Below are 25328 nucleotides of genomic sequence, written 5' to 3'. Positions count from 1 at the left end.
GAGTCGTCTGTGTATTAATTAGTCTTATTGTGGCTGTGACAAAAATGCCTGGCAAAATCATCCATGGGAAAAAAGGTTTATTTTAGCTCATGGTTTGGGGATGAGGTCCGTCACGGGGAGGGCACAGCAGTGGGCGGTGAGGCTGCCCATACATGCCCACATATGAGGTCACATATGGGTGGATCAGGAGGCGGAGAGGAGAATTCTGACACCAGCCAGCTTTCTCCTTCTTCACTTTTCCTTTAGTTTGGGATTGGCTCACATTCAGGAAGGGGCTTTCTTCTTCAGTTATTTCTTTCTGGAAATGCCTGAGACATTTATTAGTCTAAGGAAGCTCCTTGCTGTCTATCATCCCTTCCAGGAAACAGGGTGCTTCCTGGACTCACTCTTTCAAAAATAAGTCACAGCCACCTTTCCAGGAAGGGTCAGGGCATTCAGCAGTGGAGTGCGCCTCTGCACCCAGCTCAAGGTCCCAAATTCTTAAGACAAATAATTGACTAAATTTGGTTTGTTTTTTTTTTTTAGTAGTTTGGCTTTACTTCCTTTCCATCTCCCACACTGACTCATGACTTCATGCAGTGCTGAGCCCTGTCTTATTTACACTGCATCCTCGGCAAGGGCTGCATCCCATCCCTTTGCAGTCTTGCAGTAGGTGGCTGCTGTGTGCTCCAGATTCTCAGACACAGCTGTGACATCTGGACCCTTGGGCTCTTGCTTTACCAACAGAATGTGTCTCTTCACAGTGCTGTCATCGTTGAATCATCTGAGTTGACATAGGAAAGTTGTGCTGGCTGGTTTTATGTCAGCTTGACACAAGCTAGGATCATTGGAAAGGAGGGAGCCTCAGTTAAGAAGAGCTTCCATAAGATCTGTGGGCAAGCCTGTAGGGCACTAATTAGTGTTTGATAGGGTAGGCCCAGCCCATTGTGGATGGTACCACCCTGGGCTAGGGTTTTGGGTGCTATAAGAAAGCAGTCTGAGCAAGCTAGAAGGAGCAAGTCAATAAGCAGCACCCCTCTGTGGCCTCTGCCTCAGCTCCTGCCTCCGGGTCCTGTCCTGTTTGAGTTCCTGTCCTCACCTCTTTTAATGATGGGCCACAATATGGAAGTGTAAACCAAATAAACCCTCTCCTCCTCAACTTGCTTTTGATCATGATGTTTCATCTCAGCAATCGAAACCCTAAGACAAAAGTCAAGTCCTGTGTGTTATTTGCATGACAGTATTGATGCCTTGCTTATGGATGACGGTGTGCATGGGCATAAGGGAGACATGCTGGCTGTGCTCTGACAGGTTGTAAGTCCATATTTCAGTTCATGTCATGGAGTGAGCATTTGTTGGTCTCCCAGCCAAGGCTGGTGCTGATGGAATAATACGGTTTGGTGTTGATGAGCTGACTCACATTCCTGAGAACCTTCACCTCTGGCGCAGAGCTGCATCAGCAGCAGGCAGGCCTTGATGCCCCTCTGGATTGATAGGGGATTGCACAAACATGCTTTTCTGTCTTTCAGTGGCATAGACAAAGAGGCCTCAAGCATTTTTCTATATTTCTTTTTGTTTCTTTATTTGTTTTTTATGACAGGGTTTCTCTGTGTAGCCTTGGCTGTCCCGGACTCCCTTTGTAGACCAGGCTGGCCTCGAACTCACAACGATCCGACTGCCTCTGCTTCCCAAGTGCTGGGATTAAAGGCGTGCGCCACCATGCCCGCCCAGCTGCCACTGGCATTTTTCAAGTGCTTAGAGGCATCGCAAGGCTGATGTGTTTGATGACTGAGTTCAGGCAGGGCATTTCAGGCAGGCCCGTGAGTGAGTGGAGCTCCTTCACCCACGTGCAATCTTCATAGCACGCCTAACCCGCTGCCTTCAGCCTTATCAGTATTCAAAATGTTTTGCTCTTCTGGCGTGGCTTATGGATGGACTTAAGGGTGTTACCTGACAGTTTTTTGAATATTGAGAAAATTAGCATGGCTCCTAGTTACAATGCAGGTGTTCCCCAAGTCTGTGGCAGCATTCATAGTGCCGAATGGTACCGTTGCCTCTGTGGGGGCTTAAATGAGAGGCATCTCAGTTGTAGGAATCCAAATGCTTAAATGGTTCTCCGCTAACGGCAGCGTTTGGGAGACTTGGAAGGTATGTGGCCTTGTTGGAAGAAGGAAGTCACTAGATGCAGGCTTTGAGAGTTTAAAGACTTTTGGCACTTGGATTTGGCTTTCTCAGCTTCCTGCTTGTAATTTGAGATGTGAACTCTCAGTTCCCATCACAATGGCCTCTTAACTCTGTTAACTCATAATAAACGCTTTCTTCTCTAAGCTGCCGTGGCTGTAGTGTTTTATCACAGCAATAGCTAATAACTAACAGAGCATATGACTCCAGTGAAAATAATCTCTCACCTAGCTGTGGACCTGCAAGCTGCAATGACAACCTGCCTATCAAGATATGCCCACAGGTGCAATAGTGGCAGGAATGTTGTGGGAGCAACCAACCACTCTTACATTGGATTTAAGGCGCGTTCCACAAGATAGAATGCACACCCGACACCCTCAGTGAGGCCAAGGTCCTGTTGTTAGGCAGGTAACAGACCCTAGGGGAGAGCCTGTTCCTATTATTCTGCAGAAAGATGCAACCAAATGGCTTCTAATAGCGTCTTGTACCCATAGATCAATGCAATACTCAACCCTCATCGGAGATAACTCTTACAGTATATGGTGATTGATTATGGTGTTATCTATACATTTTTCAAGCACCTGCACTTAATGCCTTCTGGGTTATATGTCACATATAGATTTGTTTCTAAGTTTGCTGCAATGTTAGGTATAAATCTAAGTTTAAAACAAAAAGATGAGCTTGAAGAATACCGTTTATGTGTAATGCTTTGAAGGCCAGCTGGGTAGGCAGATAGATAACAAATTGATGAGGGACTAACCTTCAGCCAGAGAGAAAAGGCATTTTAATATATGGGAAATGTTAATGTTTTGTACTGAGACAGCAGATGTCGGTAATGGAGATTAGGAACTGAGAAGCGAGTGATGGATTAGTAGGTGTTGGAGGGCAGTCGGGTAATGGCAGTATGGAGTAGGTATGGCCAGAGCAACTAGATAATGGATTAGTTACTTTTCTCATTGCTGTGGTCAAATACATGACATGAAACAATGTGCAGGAAGACAGGTTTATTTTGGGCTCAGGTTTGAGAGGATAAAGCCACTCTGGCAGGCACCTCTGAGAAAGTCAGGCCTTTATAAAACTAGAAGAGCGTGGTCTGTAGGTGACTGTTTTATTTCCAAGGGAATCTTCCCCCAAATGTGACAATAAGTGATAGTCAACTTAAGCTCTGACTGTCCACACCTTGTGAGCAGAGCCGGCTAAAGAAGGCTGCCTGTCACATTTTGATGCCTACTGCCTCCAGGAAGCGTGCTATGGTTTTCACATTGATGATTTTACAACTGCCGTTTGCTCGGCACTGACAGTGCTAGAGCTGAGAACTGAGCTGCGTTGTGTGGGCCATATTTCTTTAACTATGTAGTGAGGCAGATGGGTAGAGAAGCAGATGATCAGTTGGGCTTCATGTGGCCTCAGGGAACACTCACAGAAACAGGAAGCCTGCCAGGAAGCCGCAACAACTCAGATGATGGTTGCTTGGGGAACCCTCTGAGAGGGGTTAGATATTCTTGTTTGTAGGTGTTTTGTTTTAACTATTTTAATGGGGTTCTCAATATCTCTTCCTCCATTGCCCACCCCAATCCCTTCCAACACCCCAACACCAGGTAGGAGAGAATGAAAGTTAGTGGGGAGACGGGGTGTAGGTCTCTTAGCTACTTCCTGCTGGTTAGGGATGTAGTTCCTTGGGGCAAGTCCCATCTTCCTTTCAGGGATATCTCCTGCTTCTTCTAGTCACCCTGCATCAACAGCAGCCAGGAACAGCAGGGGGAGTAGCAGCGTTCTTCTTTCCTGGAGCACCCCCACTCCCACCCCCTCACCCCCACCCCCTCACCCCCACCCCCACTCCCCTCACTCCCCACCCCCGCGCCATCCTTCTCTGGGCTTTGGCATTTATTCTCTCTCAGAGTCCTCAGAATTGACCTCTCTGCAGCTGGCACAGAGCCCCTCTCAGAGCCTGCAAGAGGCAAATAATCTGCTGCGGTGGGATGGTCAGAATCAGCCTCTTATCCCACACCTGGGATTAAAGCAAAAACATGTTTACATAACATAACTGGGTTTCTGACGACACCCAAACTTTGCGCTGCGCCTGTTCTACACTCCATGCATGCCCCGCCTACTTCCCTCCACACACCCCGTCACATGTATAAATTAGTAAGGGCTTACATAGTCATTTCAGTCTCCCCATGGCCCAGTCCACTCTCTAAAAGTGCAGGCCTGACCTGTCATCCCTACTGCTATACTGCTTGGCTGTGTTTCCAGAACCTGCCACTTAGAGACATTTAGTAAATATTTACTCAGTTTCCAATGAAATGGCGGCCATGATCATTTATTTAAACCAGCGGTTAGATGCTGTTTGCTGTGAACTCTCGTGTTCCAGGCCATGACAAGCACACCCTCTCTGTTGAGAGGGAAGGAAGTTCAGGCTTTGAAGGAACGCATGCTCACCTCTGCAGCTATAGCCCTGCAGCACCCGCAGATGATTCCTAAACAAATGGTGGAACCGCGTTGCAATAACACTGTACAAGTCCCTGGGCTGAACTTGACCTGCAGACCATAGTATGCCAACCTCACTTCCCACCGCTGGTGGGAAAGGGAAAGAAGAGAAGGGGGAGGCAGGGAGGGAGGGAGGGAGGCAACAGTAGAGGAAGCATCAGCAACAACTGTTGGGGGGGAGGGGTGGGTGGGGGGTGACGCTTGCCTAGCATGCTCAAAGCCCAGGTTCCTTTTTCCTGCAGCAAGGGGCAGGTAGAGGTGGGGGGAGGGAGGTGGCACTGCCACATCCCATAGTGAAGCAATTTTCTCTAGTTTTCTCATTTGTCTGCAGGCTGACAGGAAGATTAAGGAGCCTCTGTTCTGAAGCTCTTAGGTGGGTGCCTGGGGCGTAGTAAGTCTCCAGGAATATCTACCAGTTTTGTTATAAGTCTGTTAAGTACCAAATCCCCAACCAAGCACCCTGCATGGTTGTTTTAACCCAATGGGTTGTTTAACCCAAAATGGCCCTACAAAACACGCCTTGTTAGTTTCCTGGATGGGACAGAGTGTCTGAGAGGTGGCACCGCATTCAAGACCAACTGTACCTGCTGCTCAAGGTGCCCGGTCAGACCAGGCTTTCCCCAAGTCAGAACCCACGGCACAGCTGGTTTTCAGAGCAATCACTAGGAGCTAACAATCTTCCAGGTCACAGGGACCAGAGCCCTGAGGCGAGAGGGGTCCTCCCTCCCCACAGTTCTGAGCAGTGCATGCCCACTGAGCAAACCAACCACTTAAGGCGAGACTCCCCGTGTGTCACCTTGCCTCTTCTAGGAATTCCCAGCATACACTGGAGTTCCGTCAAAGCTTTAACACAAAGCTAGCCTTTCTGGGTAATTCATCCCAAGAAGCTTTCACCAGTGCCCTGTGCTGCCTGTGCTGCAAATGTGCCTGTAATTGATGTGCTTGGAGAGATCGATGATGAGTCTGTGCAGTGGTAGGTCACGTTACGATGAGGTCGCCGTGTGCTTTGGAAGCAGGTGCCCCTGCACAGTACATGGGCGAATGTGCGGTCACAGTAGCAGGGTATGGGTGCGAATTCTGCCATCCCCACTAACAAGAATCACTTCTGTGGGTGAGTTATTGATGCATTCTTAGCATGATTTTCTTCAGCTGAGAAACAAGAAGAGTAATGGTACCCTCCTCCACAGCAAGCCCGGAAGGGTGAGATGCATCGCAAACATGGGCAGATACGATTACAAATATTACCCTGGATCTCATTTTGGAACTTTGTGATCAAGAGCACCACTTCCTGTCAGGGGCGCCAGGCCAGAAGCTTAAAGCCTGTGTGAATGCTACTTAAGGACAAGAGTCACGCCCAGACTGGCCATAAATTCATGATGAATTTCCTGCCTCAGTTTCTCTAGAATTAGAGGTAGAAGCTATCATCATCACACAAAGCTCTCTTTATATTATCACTTACACCTTTTCATTTTGCCAGCTTATTGTGTGTGGCATGGTGCACTTTTGGAGGTAGAGGATGACTTGCAGGAGTTAGATCGCTCATCCTACCGGGACTTGAACTCAGGGCATTAGGCTTGGTGGTGAGCAAGCTTGCTGAGCCTTCTTGCCAGCCCTGTTGCTTTGAAACTTTGTTTTTATTAGCATTTTTTCACTGTATAAAGTAACAAGTTTCATCTTGCATATAATGTACTTGACATCCACACCCTCTGTTACTCTCTTGTCCCTGTTCACCCGTCTACTGGTCCCTTCTGTCTGCACGCGCATGCATGTGTTGAACTGTCAGAACTCCTGTCATTGTGACATAACAGTTACGACCATCAGCTGGCAAGGCTAAGTAGTGATGGTCACGGCTGCTGTTCATGAGCTTTGAGTGTGCACCTGGTACCTCAAAAGAGAGAGGAATCTTTACGCTTAGGTTCATAAGCAGATGGGCGGGGACCCAGTAACTGCTGGGCGCCCTTCAAAGCTGGATGGAGCTACTGGGGAGTTGCTCTTGGGTGTTCAAGAGTTTGGACAGGAAAAGTAAAGTGCTGAGGCCCACTGGGAACTGTGGGAGGTGGGCAGTGGCCCTCTGGTTGAGGGCTTTTCGTGCCTGTTTTCCATGCACACAGATGGAAACTGCACAGGCAGCATTACAGACGTCACTGGGAAGCGAAGGAAGGAGGGTGGTTTGGTCGCTGCAGTGGGACAAAAGAACCCTGAAGTCTAGCTCCGCTCCGGAAGAGGATTTTGGTGACCCGGGTCATATTCGTTTCTGGGAAGCACATCTTGCCGCCAGCTGTACAGTCAGCTGTGTGTCTCTTTTGAAGCAGCCCTGCCCTCTGGCCTCACTGACATAACTTGCTGTTGCAAGAGTGGCTCAGTGAAGCGAGGAGGACACCCCAGTGGATGCCAGCCATCCTGGGTTCCCACTCTGCCTCAGCTGGCAGTGAGCCTCAGGCCTTTGTTCTCCTTACCCACGGCACGGAGTGTGCTCAGTTCCTGTGTGGCCCGCCGACCTCTCCCGGTGACTTTGTTGGCCAATATGCAGCCTCGGCCTTTTCGTCACCATGCCGCATGTTCCATCCCACGTTTTCTGCCCCCTTGGGTGTAATGCTCTTTCGCTTCTTGGCTCAAGGTGCTGGTCCTTGTTGCCCGGGGGTGGGGGGTGGGGGGTGGTGGCTACTTTTGTTTGCATTCGTGAGTGATTGCCATGGGAGGAAACGGTCAGTGAGTGAATGCAGGCACTGCAGCATGCTGGGGTAGCTTCCAGACTTGCCCTCTGTTTCAGTGAGTGTGGCTGAGAGGATTGGTAAGCGTTCAGGCAGCGTGCTAGAGAGAATCAAGTTCTGCCGGAGCTGCTATTGATTGGAGCTGTATGTCTCCGTTCTGTAAACATGCATATCTGGGCGCTTTTGTTAATTGCCTTTTATCAGTTCTGAGTTGCTTTCTGTTGCTGTGATGAGCCCCTTGGGGTTACCAGGGCAGGAACCTGGGGGCCAGGAACTAAAGCAGAGACCAAGGAGGAGTGCTGCTTCCTGGCTTGCTCGGTTTGCTCTCTTACCCAACACAAACGCGCCCAGGGATGGCACTGCCCACAGTGGGGTGAGCTATACCACGTCAGTTACCAGTTAGTTAAGAAAATGTCCCACAAACCTGCTTACAGGTCCATCTAATGGAGGCGTTTTCTCAACTGAAGGTCCCTCTTCCCAGATGACCCTAGCTGTGCGAAGTTGATAAAAGACTAACTTCAGATCAACCATGAAGTTCTTTTCTCCTTTGAATGGCTGCACTGGGGTCTCTTGTACAGTTTAATAGTGTAACCAATTCCTTCTTTTTGGCTATATGAGGATTGGCTCTAGGCACGCATATTCTAGGCAGGTGCCCTACCACTGAGCCATACCCACCAGCTCTCTTTTGACTCGTTCCTGTGGGGCAGGGTTTCACTAAGCTGCCCAGGCTAGCTTTGAAGTCCCCGTGATCCAGTCAGGCAGGCTTGGAGCTTGCCATCCTCCTGTCTCAGTTTCCTGAGTATCTGGGACTACAGGCCCGCACCACCACCCAGCATGGCTCCTTTTTATTCTCACATGTTAAATTCTGTCACGCCTTTTCATACTATAGAAAGCACAGCTAGAGAATATATGTTTAAAATGAAAAGGCATCGCTTGTGTAGCAAGCACAGCACATTTTCCATAAGAAACACTTGTCCCACGACACTGTGGACTCGCCTGCTCACTGGAGGACCAATCAGAAAAGTGAAGAGAGATGGCTAGGTCACAGCTTCCACTTGCAAAGGCATGTGATCGTGTTTTGCTGAACGGGGGCATGGCTTTCCTAAATCTAAAGTTCTTATTCCCTCTTGACAGGACTAGGGGAAAACGTAGGGCCTGTCATAGGAGAGCTGGGTCAGGCTGGAGCCCAGGGCTCCCTCTTTGTCAGGCCGCAGTGGAAGAGCCCCTCTCTCGGGACCTTGGTTTACTGTTCTGTGAGTGGAAATTTTAATAGTATTGCAAGTAGTGCCTGCCCTTTCATCTGAGGCTTGGAAGATGCAGGCAGGGGAGGTTGGGAGCATACAATGAAATAATAGGTACAAGATTAATTGGGAGTATGAAAATCAGTGTTGTAGAAAAGCGAGTCCAGGAGGATTTGGGGTTGTTGGAGCTTGTGCGTACTTTCCTCTTCCTCTTTGCTGAGCTGTGATCAACCCTAGGACTCTGCGCATGCTTAGACCGTGCCCTCCCTCTGAGACACAATCTCGTATCTCACCTCTGGAAGCATGTCTGGAGCAGAGTCATGGGTCATGGGTGGGTTTGAGAAAGCCGTCACTTCACTCACCCACTACCACTGCCAAGCAGCAGCACCAGGAACTCACTGCCGTTCGTATAGTGGTTTTTTTGTTGTTGTTTTGTTTTTTTCAGTCCTTGCCAGATGTAGCCTGGCAGTGAGCCCCAGACAAAGCGCTCTCTGATGGAGCTTGTTCTGTTTTGTTTTGTTTTTATTTTTCTTCTTCCCTCCCAGACAAAGAATTCTTGAAGGAAAAGGAAAAGTTGGAAGTGGAGCTGGCAGCAGTGCGGACCGCGAGTGAGGACCGTCGGAGGCATATTGAGATCCTGGACCAGGCTTTGAGCAATGCCCAGGCCCGAGTCATCAAGCTAGAGGAAGAGGTGAGAGCAACGTGGGGGAGGACTAGAGCACAGAGGACCACCGCTGCTGCCCCTGACCCGGCTCCTTTAACCACAGCCCCTTCCAAGTTGCTGAGACAGGGAGAATTATGGGAAATAAGCCTCATGCAAATGAATAAATGGTTTATCCATTATGGAGCTGGGCAGAATCTTAATAACATGGTCCAAGAGCCCACAGCCTATCCTGCTGGTAGGCAAGTGCCCAGGGCTGCACATGACTGGCACAACCAGAAGCCACTGGTGCCTGTAAAGAGGAGAGTGACTTTTGCCAAGAGTCACTGTGGCTGGGCCTTTGGGCTCCCAGGTCTCAGGCAAAGGATTGGTAGGGTGGGGTCAGGCTGCTGCTCAGCTGACCACTTCTGTGTCCAGGTTGGCCTTGCCGTACCCAACACTCCCCCCACCCCCGACCCGGGGAAATGCTGATTTAGGAGTTTGTGATGAAACCAGTGCTTTAGCTTAGCTTTGTCGTTGCATTGACTGTCCTTTAACCGGGAGAGAAATCAGAAGAACTGTGTATAGGGTTCAGGCTGGGGACTCTGGGCAGAGGAAGAGGGAAGAGGGCAATTGGTACCTGCAGGGCTGCACCCACACCATGTAGCTCCCTGCTGAGATGGCTGGCACCTCCGTGAAGGGCCACCCTAAGCACACATCATCATGGCAAGCAGATGCCAGGAAGTCTGGAGGACAGTGAAAGAACATGCCAATACTTAGCCTGGCGCTTGGCACAGAAAGCAGCAAGGCCTGTCCCCCTTGGGTGCATTTTAATCCTATGAGTCCCGGGTAAAAATTCAAATGTTAGTCCTGGCAGGAGAATCCTGGGTAGCAGCTAAGAGCATCTACCTTTTCATCATAGAAAGTGCCCTTTGACCTTGCAGACAGGAGGTCTGCTCTGAGCAAGGGAGGCCTGGCCCCCTCTGTATTGTCCTTAATGAAATCACTTCTTGAGGCCTCCTCTCCATGCATGGAGCGAAGGAAAATTCTATTTTGTAAACTTTTATTGTTGCCTTTTAAAGTGTACTATTATTGTGCATGCGTGGTACGTGGTGGGGCACACATGTCGCAGTGTGCGTGTGGAGCTCAAAGGACAATTTTATTGAGTCAGTTCTCACCTGCCACGTTTCTGTGGGTCGCAGGAATTGAACTCAGGTTGGCAGGCTCGCACAAGAAGTATGTCTACCTGCTGAGCCATCTTGCCAGCCCTTATAGAAGTGAAAGGCATTTATGGGCCCTGGAAGATGGAACTGAACACTATCAAGTCCCTATCACCAATCCCTAAGCACGGTTGCTGTCTTTTCATAGCCTCACTTTTGTACGTCTGCGTTTGGCTCGGTGATGCCAAGCACCCTGTAAGATGTTTCAGATGCTCTGCTTTCATCCCCATTCCCCCCTCTTTTGTTTGTCTGTTTGTTTTTGTTTTTCGAGACAAGGATTGTCTGTGTAGACTTGGTTGTCCTGGACTGACGTTGTAGGCCAGGCTGGTCTTGAACTCACAGCGATCCACCTGCCTCTGCCTCCCGAGTGCTGGCACCACTGCCTGGCCCACTCCCCATTCTTACACAGCTTACTTTTGAAGGGTTTTGATTCAGTCTGTGTCTTACACTTACTATTTACCTAGTACCATGTACCATGTACCATGCACCGTGGGTGTTGTAAGCGAGCTGTAGAGCCAGGCTGCTGGGAGTGCAGCACACAATCTCCCTGACATCCAGCTGTGTGGCTGTGACCGAGTCCTTTGGCCTCCTTGCCTCCAGCTTTGTCATCCCCCCGAGTGGAGGTAATACAGGACGCTGTTTCTTATTGTCCTCGGGAGGGTTAAATGAGATACAGCTTACAAAGCACATCTGGTGCAGTAGTGTCCCAAAAACGCCAGCTAGAGTCCTGTCCTGACGCACCCTTGCCAGCCTTCAGGTTCAACAGACACAGAAACTTCAGGGATAGCGTTCCTTCTCTTAACACTGTCTGCTGGGAGCTGGTACTGCCCCATGCATGGAGACACACTGTTCACTCTGTCCAGCAGAGACGTAGACAAACAAGTTTCCTGGTAGCTGTGTACTCAGAAAAACCTCATACAGTGGTAAGTATGTTGGGACCTGCCTGGTAGGCTCTCAAAAGCCTGCTACAGTGAACTATCAAAAACACCACGGAAAAATGTTATCCTAACGTCAGAATAACATTCTGTTCCAGCAATCTCCTCCTGGAACAACCACAAGGCTTCTCTCTTATGGAGGTTGCTCTAATGGAGCTGAGCAGAAGCGGGCATGGCTCATGGCAGGGCTGCTGTCATGCCCGGCCTGGCGCAGCCTGCCCGTGTGCGATAGTGCTTCAGCACAGGGCTGAGTCACTCACCAGGCATCTGTTCGCCCAGGAAAACAGCATCCGGCGTCTTATTGCAGAACACCAGATCCAGAAAATTCTTTGGCCAGGTTTCTTGGCCCCAGTTGATTCCCAGGAAGCAGGAAAAACACCTAGGTTTATGAATGGGAGCCAGACTCCCAGAGCAGACAGAGCACCCAGTACTAAGGGTTTGCCACTGTGGGTCATGACCCTAAATCCATACCTGAGGTGCGATTGTGTAACCATTTCACACTCATGCCTGCTTCCTCAGACATTGCCTCAGGTGTTTGCTGTGCCCTTCTTGTCCCTTCAGGAAGCTACTCAGCTGCAGAGAGAAAGTGTCTTCATCAACTGCTGAAGTGAGAGATTTCCCTGCTCACCAGCAAATATACAACAGGTGCATATGTGTATATGCGTATATACAAGCCACACATATGTACACGATCCCTCTATTGTAGAAATAATTGTAGCATAATTACTACCTGTTGTGGTTTTATTAATTATATTTATCACATATTGCTTTTTATAGAATTATTTTTTTAACTTTTAGAGGAAAAAATAGAAAATAATAAATGTCTTATTGTTCTTGCAGAAATGGCTGTTCTGCTGCAAACATGACAAATACTTTGAGGATTTCCCCCAGTCTTCTTTTCATGGATCTGTGCATAGGTAGACAGATATGGTTGTGATAATATAAATAATTTCTGGTTTATGATTTTTCAGGTAACTCTAGAGACTGGGCATTTTTATACACTAAAAGGTTTTTTGTTGATCTCACTTCCAATAGCTGCAAGTGCTATGAGCCTATAATGAGATAGAGCACAGAGATGGTCACGTGACCCTAAGCAGGCACACCAGAGGGCCTTTCATCCCCAGCCTTCGGACCCCCTTGCTGTAGCTGTGACAGGCTCCCAAGAGATGGAGTGGGGTAGGGTAGCCCACACACCTGTTGTTTAGCTAGGGTCTCCAGCTTGTCCTCCAGCCCAGCTGCAGTGGTCACACTGCTTCCCTGTCTCCCCTCAGTTACGAGAGAAGCAAGCCTACGTGGAGAAGGTGGAGAAGCTGCAGCAGGCCCTGACCCAGCTGCAGTCTGCATGTGAGAAGCGGGAGCAGATGGAGCGCAGGCTGCGGACCTGGCTGGAGAGGGAGCTGGATGCTCTGAGAACACAGCAGGTGAGTGAGTGGCAGACTGGGGTGGGGGGGCTGGAGGATCTGACAAGGTGGCTGACACGTTCACCTGGCAGCTGCTCAACTGCCGTGCACCTACATGGTCTTCCAGAGGGCCTGGGGTCTATATGAATTGAGGCTGGAAAGAGAAGAATGCACTTTAGGGGACATGGAGTTGGGGGTGCAGGACAGGAACACAGAGGCCGAGGAGGAGGACGTGTAAAAGATGGGGCCTTGGAAGTGTAGGAGACCCAGGGTGTCTGGATACAGCTGTGGATGCAGCTGTGGAAGGAAAAGTCTGTGAGGGTTGGAGACCCAGGGCATCTGGATGCAGCTGTGGATGCAGCTGTGGAGGGAGCAGTCTGTGAGGGGCTTCTGATGAAGCCTTGGCCCAGCTGTGGAAGGCAGGCGGCCAAGTGGAGAGAGTGGCTTTTCCCTAAAGTCAGAGGAGAGCAAGCACCTGGGAAGAAGTTCAGGTTAGGGGAGGCTGTCGTGGTTCAGGAAAGAGCCCCTAAGGAGGCTAGTGGTGGAGGGGGGCTTCTCTGAAGTCTCTGAGTGGTGACATTGGGGAGCCAAGGAGGATCTGCAGGTAAGAGCAAGTAGGGTCTTGCCCTGCTTGATCACAGTTCATTTGAGGACGGAGCTCCGAGCCACCTGTGGTAAGACTGGCCATAAACTACAGTTCCTCCTGCATTGTCCTTTGCCGGCGACACCTGGCCGTGAAGCTCGGCTGCAAGGAAGCGCAGGGAGGAACATGCCAGCCCAGGGACTGTACATGTCTCAGCAATGAGAATTCCTGCAGGAAATACCAGTTCAGGCAAGCCAGAGAGGCTCCTGGCTTGGATGTGCTGGGGCTTGCCTGGCTTCCTAGGTAGGGGAAGAAGCCACCTCTGCAGCTGCCAGGATACGCACGACAGGCTCCATCCAGTTATCTACTGGATAGGGCAGAGTAGCTGTGGCTGCACTAGGAAAGTATGCCCTTGGGTCTGCGCAGCTGCAATGTGTGGCTGGTCCACGCGGTTCCCTCTGGATATGTGCCCTTGGCTGAGGACAGTGCTGCCAACACTTACGTAAAATGAAGAAGAATTCACCCCAGGCCTCCCCGTCTTGCCTCCGTAAGGAAAGGCCTGTTTTCCTCTGGTCCTGGTACTTAATGCTGGGTGCTCACTGTGGCACAGGACAGAGCCTCTTCTCCATCAGCCAGTCTCGTTTGCGCAGCTAATGAGACCTCCATCACCCCAGTGAGGGCAGTGCTGGTACCCAGATGGTACCTTATGATCTCTGGCTGACAAAGTAAGCGTAACTAGAGCTAGAGAGAATGCGCTTTTCCAGTTAATGTGCTGTCCAACCCTGTGGTGAGATCACCTGTCTGTGGATCTTTCACTCTGGGTGCTATGAGACCAGACTCAACTGTAAAGACATATGAGTTTGGAATCATACATACATGCTCACCTTACACATTCATCCCTGCACACATCCTCCACACACATGCTTACCCTGTAGACTCGCCCCCTAACAAACTCACCCTAGGCACATTGACCCCTACCTACAAACATGGCCACATTTATGCCCCAGCACACACGGTCACTCCCTGCATGTGGTCACCTCCCTTCTCACGCACCCCTCTGTGCATGCCTAGGACCCGCACTGCGCATCCCTGTGCAAGCTCACTTCCATGCCTTCCCACTGCCACACGCTCTCATCCCACGCCTCCTCCAGCCAGTGTGAACAACACTCTTGCTGTGTGCAGGGGCTCTGAAAGCCTAGCTTCACCCAGAAAAGAGCAGTGACAGGATTGAGGCTCCCTAGGGAAATCATGCTGCTTGCAACTTGCGTTTTCTTTGGGATCTGCAAAGCGTATATCTGACATGAGACCAGGAGGAGCAAGATGCTCTTGAGAGCAGAGCAGAGCAGAGCTTTGATGTTCAGCATCTCTCTACCAATAATGTTACAGTTTTATTACTCTGTGTCTGCGATGTGCAGTGTATGCACAGATTTTCCTGTTGCTTTTTTGCCTACTCATTCAAAAGATAAGTATTGGTTTGTTTGTTGGTTTGTTTCTTCCTTTTTATGCCTCTTCATTTTTGATTTTGCTAATGGGCGTACATTATTTTATGAGAAATAATTAAAACGGTCTTACAGAAACGTCCAAATAAATCTTTTTTTTTTTTTTTTTTTTTTGAGACAGGGTTTCTCTGTGTTAGCCTTGACTGTCCTGGACTCACTTTGTAGACCAGGCTGGCCTCGAACTCAGTGATCCGCCTGCCTCTGCCTCCCGAGTGCTGGGATTAAAGGCGTGCGCCACCACACCCGGCTTAACTCTTAAGTTTTTTACCAATCCATAGGACAGACACTATAAAGAGCCCAGGGGCAGGAGGAGCAGTTCCACCTGTTCCCTCCAGTGTGACTCAGCCCAGGGCTCCTTTCCTCCTCCTCTTCCTCCTCTCCCTCCCCCTCTTCCTCCTCAGCCACACAAGTGCCTGCCCCTTCCTGGTGTCCAGCCTAGGGACAACTTCCGAGGCAGCTCGTGGCACACCTTGCACTTTAGGCTTTGTGGCAATAAGGCTGTGCCTGGCCTTTAAAACTCATGCTGAGGTCACAGTGTTAAGAAAAGCTCAGAGTCATCGACACCCTTGCGAAGGGCGAGACCAGGCCACTGTGCCTCAGAGTGGCTTCGTGTCAATGTGCCTCACAGAAGCTTCGTCTCAACACTGACACCTGGCCACAGTGGAGTCTCCTGTCCACTCCTCAGTACAGAGCCCACTTGTTCTTGCAGAATGCCAAGGGTCCTCCATTGGTTTGGGGCATGGGCTCCAGTATTAGATCCACAGGGCGGGATTCTTGGCTCCTCCCATCAGAGAATAAGAAGTCTGCCTGCCTGGGGGCACTCAGAGGAAGGATAGCAGGCTACCAAGAAGAGACTTGATACCCTATGAGCGTATAAAGGGGGAGGAAGTCCCCCTTAGTCACAGTCATAGGGGAGGGGAGTAAGGGGAAAATGAGAGGGAGGGAGAAAGGGGAAGATACAAGGGATGGGATAACAATTGAGATGTAACAAGAATAAATTAATAAAAAAAAAAAAGAAGAAGAAGAAGAAGTCTGCCTGTAGCTGCAATTAAGAAAAATTGCCCAGGGCTCAGACTGTAGCTTAGTGGTTGAACGCTTGCCTAGGGTGCATAAGACCACAGGACACTCCTCCTATCGCCCCCGCCCCCGACCCCATCTCTCTAATTCATTTACCCTAAACCATATGACAGAGTGTGTCGGAGTGGAGAGAAGAGGGGAAGACGGGTTAGGCGTAAGTGAGTTAAGGAAGGAGGCTGAAATGTGACTCTTCTCGGTCCCAGAGCTATCCAGATAGTCCACCTTATTTCCTCTTACCGCGAGAGGACTAGACGCGCTCTGCCCTAAAGGTCATCCACTTTCCCACACATCATCCCACTGTTCTCTGTCTCAGGCCTCCAACAGGACAGGCCCTGATCTGATGATGCCTTCCTCCCAGGGGACAGTCTTAACAGCTAGAACCTGCATGTTGAGACATCCCTACTTCCGGTGCCTCTCTGTTTTTTTATCTTTCAGTGTCAGAGAAGACAGTCTGGAGTCACTCCTTAGAATTCTGGAAAAATGCCACAAGGCCAAGACTTAATCTTGTTCTCACATTTATATGTCTTAGCTGCGTGGTTTACAATGAGTTGTAGAGCCAGAGTAAATCTGAAACACAACTCTGTTATGTATCAGGAATACAGTCTTTCAGGGACGTGACCTCTCCGTGTAAAACCGGAGCAGTATGTGATCTATAGAGCTATGTGGGCATTAGCTGGAATAGAGGACACAGAGGTGGCATGCGAGGAGGACCCACTGGCTTGAAGTGGTTCATGTTGAAGAGACGGAACATGGGCCTGGCTGATGTTGATGGAAGGCCACTGCAGGGTAGAGGATCTGAGTGTCTCTCTTTAGATAGTGGCAGGTCGGGTTGTGGTCCGTTTGGAACGTCATGATGTTGTGTCCACCTCTCCAGAAACATGGAAACGGCCAGCCAGCCAGTCTCCCAGAATACAATGCTCCTGCCCTCATGGAGCTTGTGCGCGAGAAGGAGGAGCGCATCCTAGCTTTGGAGGCAGACATGACTAAGTGGGAGCAGAAGTACCTAGAAGAAAGCACCATCCGGCACTTTGCCATGAACGCTGCTGCTGCGGCCGCCACGGCCGAGAGGTGAGAGGTGGCCCCACTGCCTGGGGGCGTGCTAGCCTTACAGACGTGTGTGCTACAAGTCCAAGATTTTACATGGGATCTGAGGATTCAAACTCAAGTCCTCTCACTTGTGTGGCCATTGCTGAGGCATCTGCCCAACCCAAATCATTTTTAAAGCGGTAGAGCTACTTGAATCCACAAATGTTCCAGAAGATGGAACAGTGTTCCACTCCCACCTGCTCCAAATTCCAGCTCCAGGGAGGCTATCTTATGCCCTATTTTGGCATCTGTGGACATGGGGACGGACACACACACACACACACACACACACACACACACACACACACACACCAAAATAAATCTTATAAAAACAAGACAAAAAATAAATAAATCTTGATGTTTCCAACATGGCTTTTCTGATCAAACAAAGGGGAAAGGACAGCACAGCCTATTTTGAGAAAGACTGAAACCCCAAGTTTTCACGTCTATGCTGACTGGCTTCAGAAAACGGGCAAAAGTAACTGTTTTCAGCCATTAGGTTTTGAGTTTTCATTCAGGTGCACGTGTCACATTTATAAGCACTGATTTTTAAACACACAATCTGTTTTTTGCACACCAACTGTCTTTGCTGTCTGGTACTTTCCTTGGGGAGATGTGGACAGCGTCTCCCACCTCCTCATAGGATCCCAAGGGCAAACCACAGGACTCCACCAGGGTCACCCTGCTGAATTTATTGGGCTCACTCACAGACAGGGGGGTGTTACTGGCAGGGGCAGAGGGGACCCCAAAGCAGCCACTCTAGAATAGTCTTCCCTAAAGGGTTGATGATGGTTTCCCCAAAGGGTGCATAAATGTAGCTCTCTCCCCTGCTTTCCTTATGTATGCTAGCCTTTCCCAAGCTGTGGTCCTTGCACAGTTAGGGCAGAATTGCACACAACTGTTTGGGAAGCACGGTGTTTGGTTGCAGTGTTTGTGACCCTGCCACCTCCATCTATGGAGACTGTGCACAAGCCCCACTAAGATGGGAAAAGGGTGATTTTTCACAAGCAGTCATGCCTGGTCTTATGAAAAGTGCAGCTGCTCTACTCAAAGGCTGCTCTTCAGCACGGTCTCTATTCATCTTGACTGCACTGGCTAGGATTTTGGCGAGGAGCTCGTTGGTCTTGTCATTGTTGTTTTATGTGTGGGCAAGGTTTTGAAACTTCACAAATTTCTGAGTTCTTGGGCATTTTTGTCTTAAGTTGCTTTCCACTAAAGTGTCTGCTGCTTACTCAGCGGCATAAACATGAGAATTTACATTTGCTTCCGGTGCCACAAGAATTTTTTTCAGAGTAACTTGATGGGAAATGTTTCTAGTGACTAGTCCCCACGTGGATGTCTCCGTGAACCTCAGGGGGTTATAATTCTGTGTAGCGGCTCAAAGCACTCTGCTGCTTTTCCTGTGGTTTGCTTTTCTGGTGTATTCAAGGCACAGTGTTTCCTCTTGGGGGTCATGTTCCCCTGCCCTTCCATGTGTTTGTTTGGTCATGATGCGTCTTTGCTGAGACCTTCTTCATAAAGACAAGTGCACCCTAGAACCATGCTGGGGCACCGTTAAGGCTGTGGAGTCATTCATCTCTGGGCTTGGGTCCCTTTCCATCCACTGAGAGTGTCCTAGAAGTCACCTACTCCTAGTTCCACCATCTGTGAACCCATTGTAAGAAGGGACACCATGCGTCCTATTTTCACTGTGCCCTGCGTGAAATAAGTGCTCACAGGGCATGAAATATATGCTCACTCACCAGGAGCTATCATTAAGAAGTGTGAAAGGCGTACATGTTGAGTAGCTACCAAACCTCCACGCACAATACTAAGCAGCAGCAGTTCCATGGCTGACACATAGAGGCAGAACTCAGCTGTGGCTGGGAGAGTGAGCGAGGGTGAGAGAGGGGTAAGTTCAAGGCCAGCAGCAAACGCTGTAGTGGTAGTCTCCACGTGTCAGCAGACCCTATCTCTAGACAGCCTTCCACTCACTAAAAACATCAACAGAGCTTAGCAAACAGCCTTGGTAATACAAGAAGCAGGGGATTTTCGCTACTGGATATTGTTTTCCTATGATACTATCCATTCTGTCTGTTTAATATTTATTTATTTATTTAGGATTTCACATGAGTACAACGAATTTTTACCTTAGCCATCCCTCAGCATCCCCAGCTCCTCCCAAGTCCCTCCCCACTCCATATGCCTCTCTCGAGTTCATGTCTTCTTTTTCTAGTCACACACACACACGCACACATATATGTGTGTGTACATACACATACACACCTACACATACAAACACACACCTACAAGCCCAGTTACGCGTGTATACACGTGCAATGGAGGGCTGACCACTAGGGCGCAGGCGACCTAAAGAGAACTGACTGTCTCAGCAGCCATTGATGAGCACTAGCTCCTCAGGTAAGCACAGGATCTTGTGACGTCATCTCCATCCATGCTGGAATGTTGGCTGGAATGGCCATGCGCTGGACGTTCAGGCATCTCACAGGATGTCGCTTCCCTGACACTGCAAAGAGGACACCAGCTCACAGCTGTCCTCCGTGCCCTCTGGCTCCTTCCACCTTTCTGCCGCGCTTTCCACCATGCTTCTTGAGCTGAGCTCACTGCAGTCACTCACATTCGGTGCTGTGGCTCATTGTGAGTGTCTGTGACAATCTGTCCACTGCAGACAGCCGTGTCCTTGATGAGGGTTTAAAGCTCTGTAATCAGCAATGTCAGGGAGTGCAGCCCTTAGACAGTATCTTAATTTTTTAAGAAAATTGGGTCAAGATTTGTGGTGAGCTGGCAGGCGGAGGATTTTTCTGGGACACTTCCCAGCACATTGTCCTTTGTTCACTTTTCCTGAAGTGTTTGCAGCATTCTCTATCCTGGCTCTGCAGAGACTGACCCCTGAGGTAGGGTAGTGGAGGTAGAGGGCCTTCGGTTTCTTCTGGAAGGTAAAGGGCATCTGTCACAAAGCAAATGCCTCTCGCTCCACTCTATGTCCATTTGCATTGGGGACCAAGGAAAGGGACTCAAAGGTTAAAGCGTGTCTTGTGTTCCTAGGGACGCCACCATCATCAACCACTCGAGGAACGGAAGCTACGGCGAGAGCTCGCTGGAGGCCCACATCTGGCCAGAGGATGAGGAGGTGGTGCAGGCCAACAGGAGGTGTCAGGACATGGAGTACACGTAAGGACAGCCCCATGTGACTGCCAGGTCTGAGTGGAGACGCCAGCTGCTGTTGCACTCTGTCCCAGTCCCCTCCACACAGTCCTACTTTTCTCTGTTGTAACTGGCATGAGTTCGGGGGTTCCAAAGACTGTTGGGCCCTGAAAAGAAGGGTGTCTCGTGCTTAATCAAGAGGCTCCACACACTTCCGGAAGGGAAAAGTGCAGACAAAGGCTATCTAATAACTGGATGACTTAGATGTCCTTGCTCTGGGCATTTGTCTCTATATCCCCCACAAGACTGTGAGTTGAAAATGAAAGAGCAATTCTATCCCCAAAGTTCAGAGATTTGGAGCCAGAGCTACCTATTCCCACCAAAAATACAGAGCTTCAAACAGTCAGTGTGTGCTCCTCTCATGGGAATGCTATTTCCAGCAGAAGTTTTGACGTCCCTGGAGCACCTGTGGACCCATGTCCTGATGGGAAAACGGGGCTTCCTGGCCGAGTCAAAACTCGGCTCAGCAAGTATCTGTCAGAGTTACGGAAAGACCCCAGACTTCCTGCTTATCCTCTTTGGCCATCAGTGGGGGAAGTCATCTTCTCTCCAAGAACCTAGCCATTTCTTCATCTGTGGCCCACACGTTGCTTAGTCCTCAAAATCCCTAGCGGATGGCTATGGTCATTTCTCACAGCCCTCTCAGTAGTCCCATCTCCCAAGGCAGTGGGGACAGTGCACTATTGGTCTGCTGTAGAACAGATGGAAAACACCACTTGCAAAACTTGAGAGATTGCCACTGCTTGACAGCTTCTACTGCACTGGACAGTGTATCCCAGGGGAGACAAGTGTCCAGGGTTTCCTAACTGAATGGCATTTTAAGCGTACCTTTGTTGTTCTTTGGTTTGGTTTTATAGTATTAAAAACCTCCATGCCAAAATCATAGAGAAGGATGCCATGATAAAAGTCCTTCAGCAACGATCCCGTAAGGATGCCGGGAAGACGGACTCTTCCAGCCTGCGGCCCGCCCGCTCTGTCCCATCCATCGCTGCAGCCACGGGGACACATTCCCGCCAGACGTCACTCACCAGCAGCCAGTTGGTGGAAGAGAAGAAGGAAGAGAAGTCCTGGAAGGGGAGTGTAGGTGAGACAAGGATCCAGGTGGCCTTCCTGTCACTGCTGGGACTCAGGCTGTCACTTCATCTCACTGACATTCTTCAGAGGGGAGGAAAGGCAGCGATGCTGAGCAAGGAGAGTTAGATGGGCTACATGGACGCCCTGTGTGGATTCCAGTGCTCCCACGGTGTATGCGAGCTCTCGGGCTTGCATTGATTCTTGTCAACACGATTGACAAGAACAACATAAAAATGTCTCAGCAGGTCAAGCCTAGAGCCCCTCGTGATGTTACTCCATGCTAGCTCGTGTCTGTGACAGCTCCGCAGTTTAGCTCCTGCGGGACATGAATGGGGCTCAGTGAGGTAGGTAATGGAGAAGGTGTGCCCAGAGACTCATTCTCAAGGGCAGGGGTCTTCCTGGGTTGGATAGGCAGGGTGTTGAGAATTCTCCAGCAGTGGTCTGAGCTGGAGCGGTATCCTAGAGCACCGGCATGCTAGTTTCCAGTGAGCTTAGAGAGCAAGCTTCCTCGTCCCTTTTCCTTTGCCCTGCCTGATGGCAGCTTCTGGGGTCTGGCCTTTCTTTGACACCTGTCTCTGAATCAACACACATTCTTGTGTCTCTGCTATGCCCAGAGTCAATGTTCTCCAGCACAGGGCCTCAGAGGAGCCTGGCTGACTTGTCCTGCAGTGTATCCGAGCTTCTGTATGATCCCACAGAGTTGGGGGACGGGTGTCAAAGACTCCCAGCTAGAATGTCCTGTTTGAAGTCCCTCTCTTGGTGGCCCCTACAACTTCAGCTCATCAAAGGGGATTGATGGGGACAGCAGTTAGGATATTCAGAGACTGTCACAAGGACACTTGGCTCCCAAGCCAGCGAGAGGCAGGAAGTTGCTCAGTTTTGGTGGAAACGTCCCTAGGAGAGGTCTGTGTGACATGCATCCAGGTACATCACTGCTGCCTGGCTTTATAGCTCAACATTTTACACCTCAACTCAGGGCCTGAAAGTTGAGGATCTTGGCCTAAAGAATACCGGCCATATGGTCTGCATCAGTGTACCTCCTTGTCAGTGTAACTGGAGCCCATGTGTCAGTCACAGAAACAGGAGGAGCCCTGGAGGTTCAGGTGGAAGCCACCTTCGCAGGCTTTCCCATCTTGGGCATGATGGACTTAAAGAGCTGACGGAAAAGACCTCCAGTCCACCTTCCTAATCGCTAAGCAGATCCCAGGAGATGTGTGCTCATCCCATCTCTTCTCCCACCACTAGATCTCTGTGTCTGACTCTGCCGTTTCACTGGGCAGTGGGTCATGAGATGGGATGCAGGTTGGCAAAGGGGCTTTCTACCCTCCTGACTTACCCGGACCAGCCAACTATGGTTTTCAGTTGTTTGAATTTAGAATATGAATACCAACTTTATAACGAATTTAATTACATGGGACTGGGCACCTAGTACAGAAATTTTCTTCATTTCATCAAGCAAGCACACAAGTGCTTATTCAGGCTTTAGCGAATGTATCATTGACTACATGAGGTCATCTTCAGTCTAGAAAGAAAAAGATACGTGTTCTTACAAAAGGAAATGGGGGAAAACAGATTATCCTTGAAAAGCCGCTTCTTCTGCCCTCAGGATTCCTGTTGGGGAAGGAGCACCAGGGACAGGCTTCCATTCCTCTGCTGCCAACCACACCTACACCTGCCTCTGCGCTGTCCCCTCCGGCTTCCACCACAGCGGCTGGCAGCACCCACGCCAAGACGGGCAGCAAGGACAGCAGCACGCAGACCGACAAGAGCACGGAGCTCTTCTGGCCCAGCATGGCTTCCCTCCCCAGCCGTGGCAGGTTGAGCACTGCCCCTTCCAACAGCCCCATCCTGAAACACCCAGCTGCCAAAGGGACCACGGAGAAACTGGGTATGTGGACCCTCCCTCTACCACACACGGAGACCCCATGGCTCAGGGGAGGAAACCTACAGCTGAGCTGTAGAGAAATCAGGAAGCCCAGTCAACCTCATTGTTTCAGTAGTGGGTTACTTCAGACCATGGGCTTGTCACTGTTATGGGGCTAAAGTATCTCTGGATATGCTTGGCTCATTACTGCAAAGGAGCAGCACTCGGCCTGAGTGACCCACTCACGTGTGTGCACTACCCTTCCCCTGGGGTACGCAGTGCACACCCCTGATAGAAGTAACTTGAGGAAGGGAGGGTTTACTGTGGCTCACAGTTTGAGGGACTCCATCGTCCTAGGGTTGGCATGGCAGTGACCGATGAGTAAGCTGCTTGTTCACATCTGGGCAGACAGGAAACAGGGGAGCTCGGGCCTTCAGCTTTCTCCTTTCTTAGTTTTTCATTCAAGCCAGAACCCTAAGACACACACTGTCTTCTCTGGGGGCCCCTCCCCAGGTCATTCTGCACTTCCCACGGAGAGATAGATGCTCATAGCCTCCCTTGAGTAGACTAGTGTGGATGAGATTCTTGGGCAAGCCATGACATTAGGAGTGGCGCCGTAAGAGGGAGTGCTTAGAGAGCCAAGGTAGCTTCCTGAAGAGCAGGTTGCTGATGCTCACCCTCTGTTTGGCAGAGAACTCTCCTGGTCACGGGAAGTCTCCGGACCACAGAGGCCGAGTCGGCAGCTTGTTGCACAAGCCTGAGTTCCCGGATGCAGACATGATGGAAGTACTCATCTAACCAGCGTCCTGTGGCGTTTCCCACCAGCATGCTGACATACAAAAACAGAGAAACCTAGGCGACAGCAACTGCGAACGAACCCAGGACAGGTGTAAACACCTCATGTTACCAAAACAGCCACTCACGTGACTGCAGAGGGAGCGAGAGGGGGTGCATCAGGCCTGGAAGCGGAGTTGAGAAGAAGTAGGAATGGAATTTGCCAGTATAGAGAAATTGTGTGTCTTAGGGAGGCTTCCCGGCTGCCCCTTTCTTGGCTTATAAACAGATGAAGAAGAGCTGGGCCTTCCTTGGAATCACCTTCCCTTTGCCTCTTAGTGGGTTTGCTTTAAGAAGAATCTGCTAGAAATCCTAAAAGTCTGTCTTGGCATACGGTAGTGTTTTCTGTGCCATTATGGGTGTGTGTGTGTGTGTGTGTGTGTGTGTGTGTGTGTGTGTGTGTGTGTGTGTGTCTATGCGCATGTGTGCATGCGCGCGTACAGGCATATATGTGCACCTGCCCTTAGCAAATGCATCCAGGCTAATGGGAAATTCCACAGGCAAGTTTTGTCACTTACTTGGCTATTTCATTTGTGACTTCAGAGAGTGCAAGGCTTTGCTTGTCTGGATCGAATGGCATTTTCTGAGCAGGATGGGAGCGTTAACCTTGGTCCTCACCTACCCTAACTTTTGTCTCTACTTATTTTTGTTGTTGTTGTATTTTTTTTTTTTTTTTCTGTTTAATGAGACGTAGCAGAGTTCCTCACATACAGGACTTAGCAGACTGTCATCCTTGTGGTAGTGCCCAGTTGGACAGAGCCTCAGCCTGGCACCCTGGCCGCCCCCCCTACCATCACTTAGCCGAACTGCAGCTGTTAATCTCACTGTGAGCTAGGGAAACCAAGTCGCTGACGTCACATCAGGCCTCTGGTTTGAGTTTTTCACCCAGGCCTACTCTCTTGCAAGGAGCTTGACAGTTACACCCTGTTGGGAAGACGTCTGTGTGGACAGGTGCCACAGGAACCCAGCGATGGCTTACACACAGCTCTCTAGATACCATCCAAGATCTCACCAGGCACCCTGGGCCACTTTCCTGTATTTGAGGCTCTCGGGTCTGCGCACTGCTCTCCCCTGTCCCATTCTGCCCTGGTTGCTGTCAATAAGCACCTTTCCTAACCATTTCTTTTGCCTATGAGTTTGCTTTGTAACCCATCAGAATGGTGGGTGCACAGTGCGGTCAGAGAGCCACAGAGGGCACAGAGCCACAGAGAGGCAGCAATGTCATGAAATGAGCCACCATGAACGAGAGGTGAGGACCTGCGGCTGCCGCGCCAACAAGGTCTCATGTCCATTGCTGTAGACACTGGCTTCTT

The 25328-nt window shown here is 50.0% G+C and overlaps 1 protein-coding gene across 1 annotated transcript in view; it reads left to right on the top strand.

Annotated features, from left to right (window-relative positions):
• Amotl1 (angiomotin like 1) overlaps nt 1-24405 on the top strand; it is a 66175-nt gene extending 41770 nt beyond the window's left edge. Inside the window, exons 7-13 of the mRNA XM_051155921.1 lie at nt 9145-9290; nt 12666-12815; nt 16828-17021; nt 20085-20210; nt 21101-21327; nt 22924-23205; nt 23873-24405. Of these exons, the coding sequence (XP_051011878.1) occupies nt 9145-9290; nt 12666-12815; nt 16828-17021; nt 20085-20210; nt 21101-21327; nt 22924-23205; nt 23873-23979 (1232 nt within the window). The 3' untranslated portion in view covers nt 23980-24405. The remainder of the gene's footprint in view (nt 1-9144; nt 9291-12665; nt 12816-16827; nt 17022-20084; nt 20211-21100; nt 21328-22923; nt 23206-23872) is intronic.
• Nucleotides 24406-25328: the final 923 nt, after the last annotated feature.

Source organism: Acomys russatus, chromosome 14, assembly GCF_903995435.1.
Source record: "Acomys russatus chromosome 14, mAcoRus1.1, whole genome shotgun sequence".
Taxonomy (NCBI): Eukaryota; Metazoa; Chordata; class Mammalia; order Rodentia; family Muridae; genus Acomys; species Acomys russatus.
This window is presented reverse-complemented; position numbering and strand designations above follow the sequence as displayed.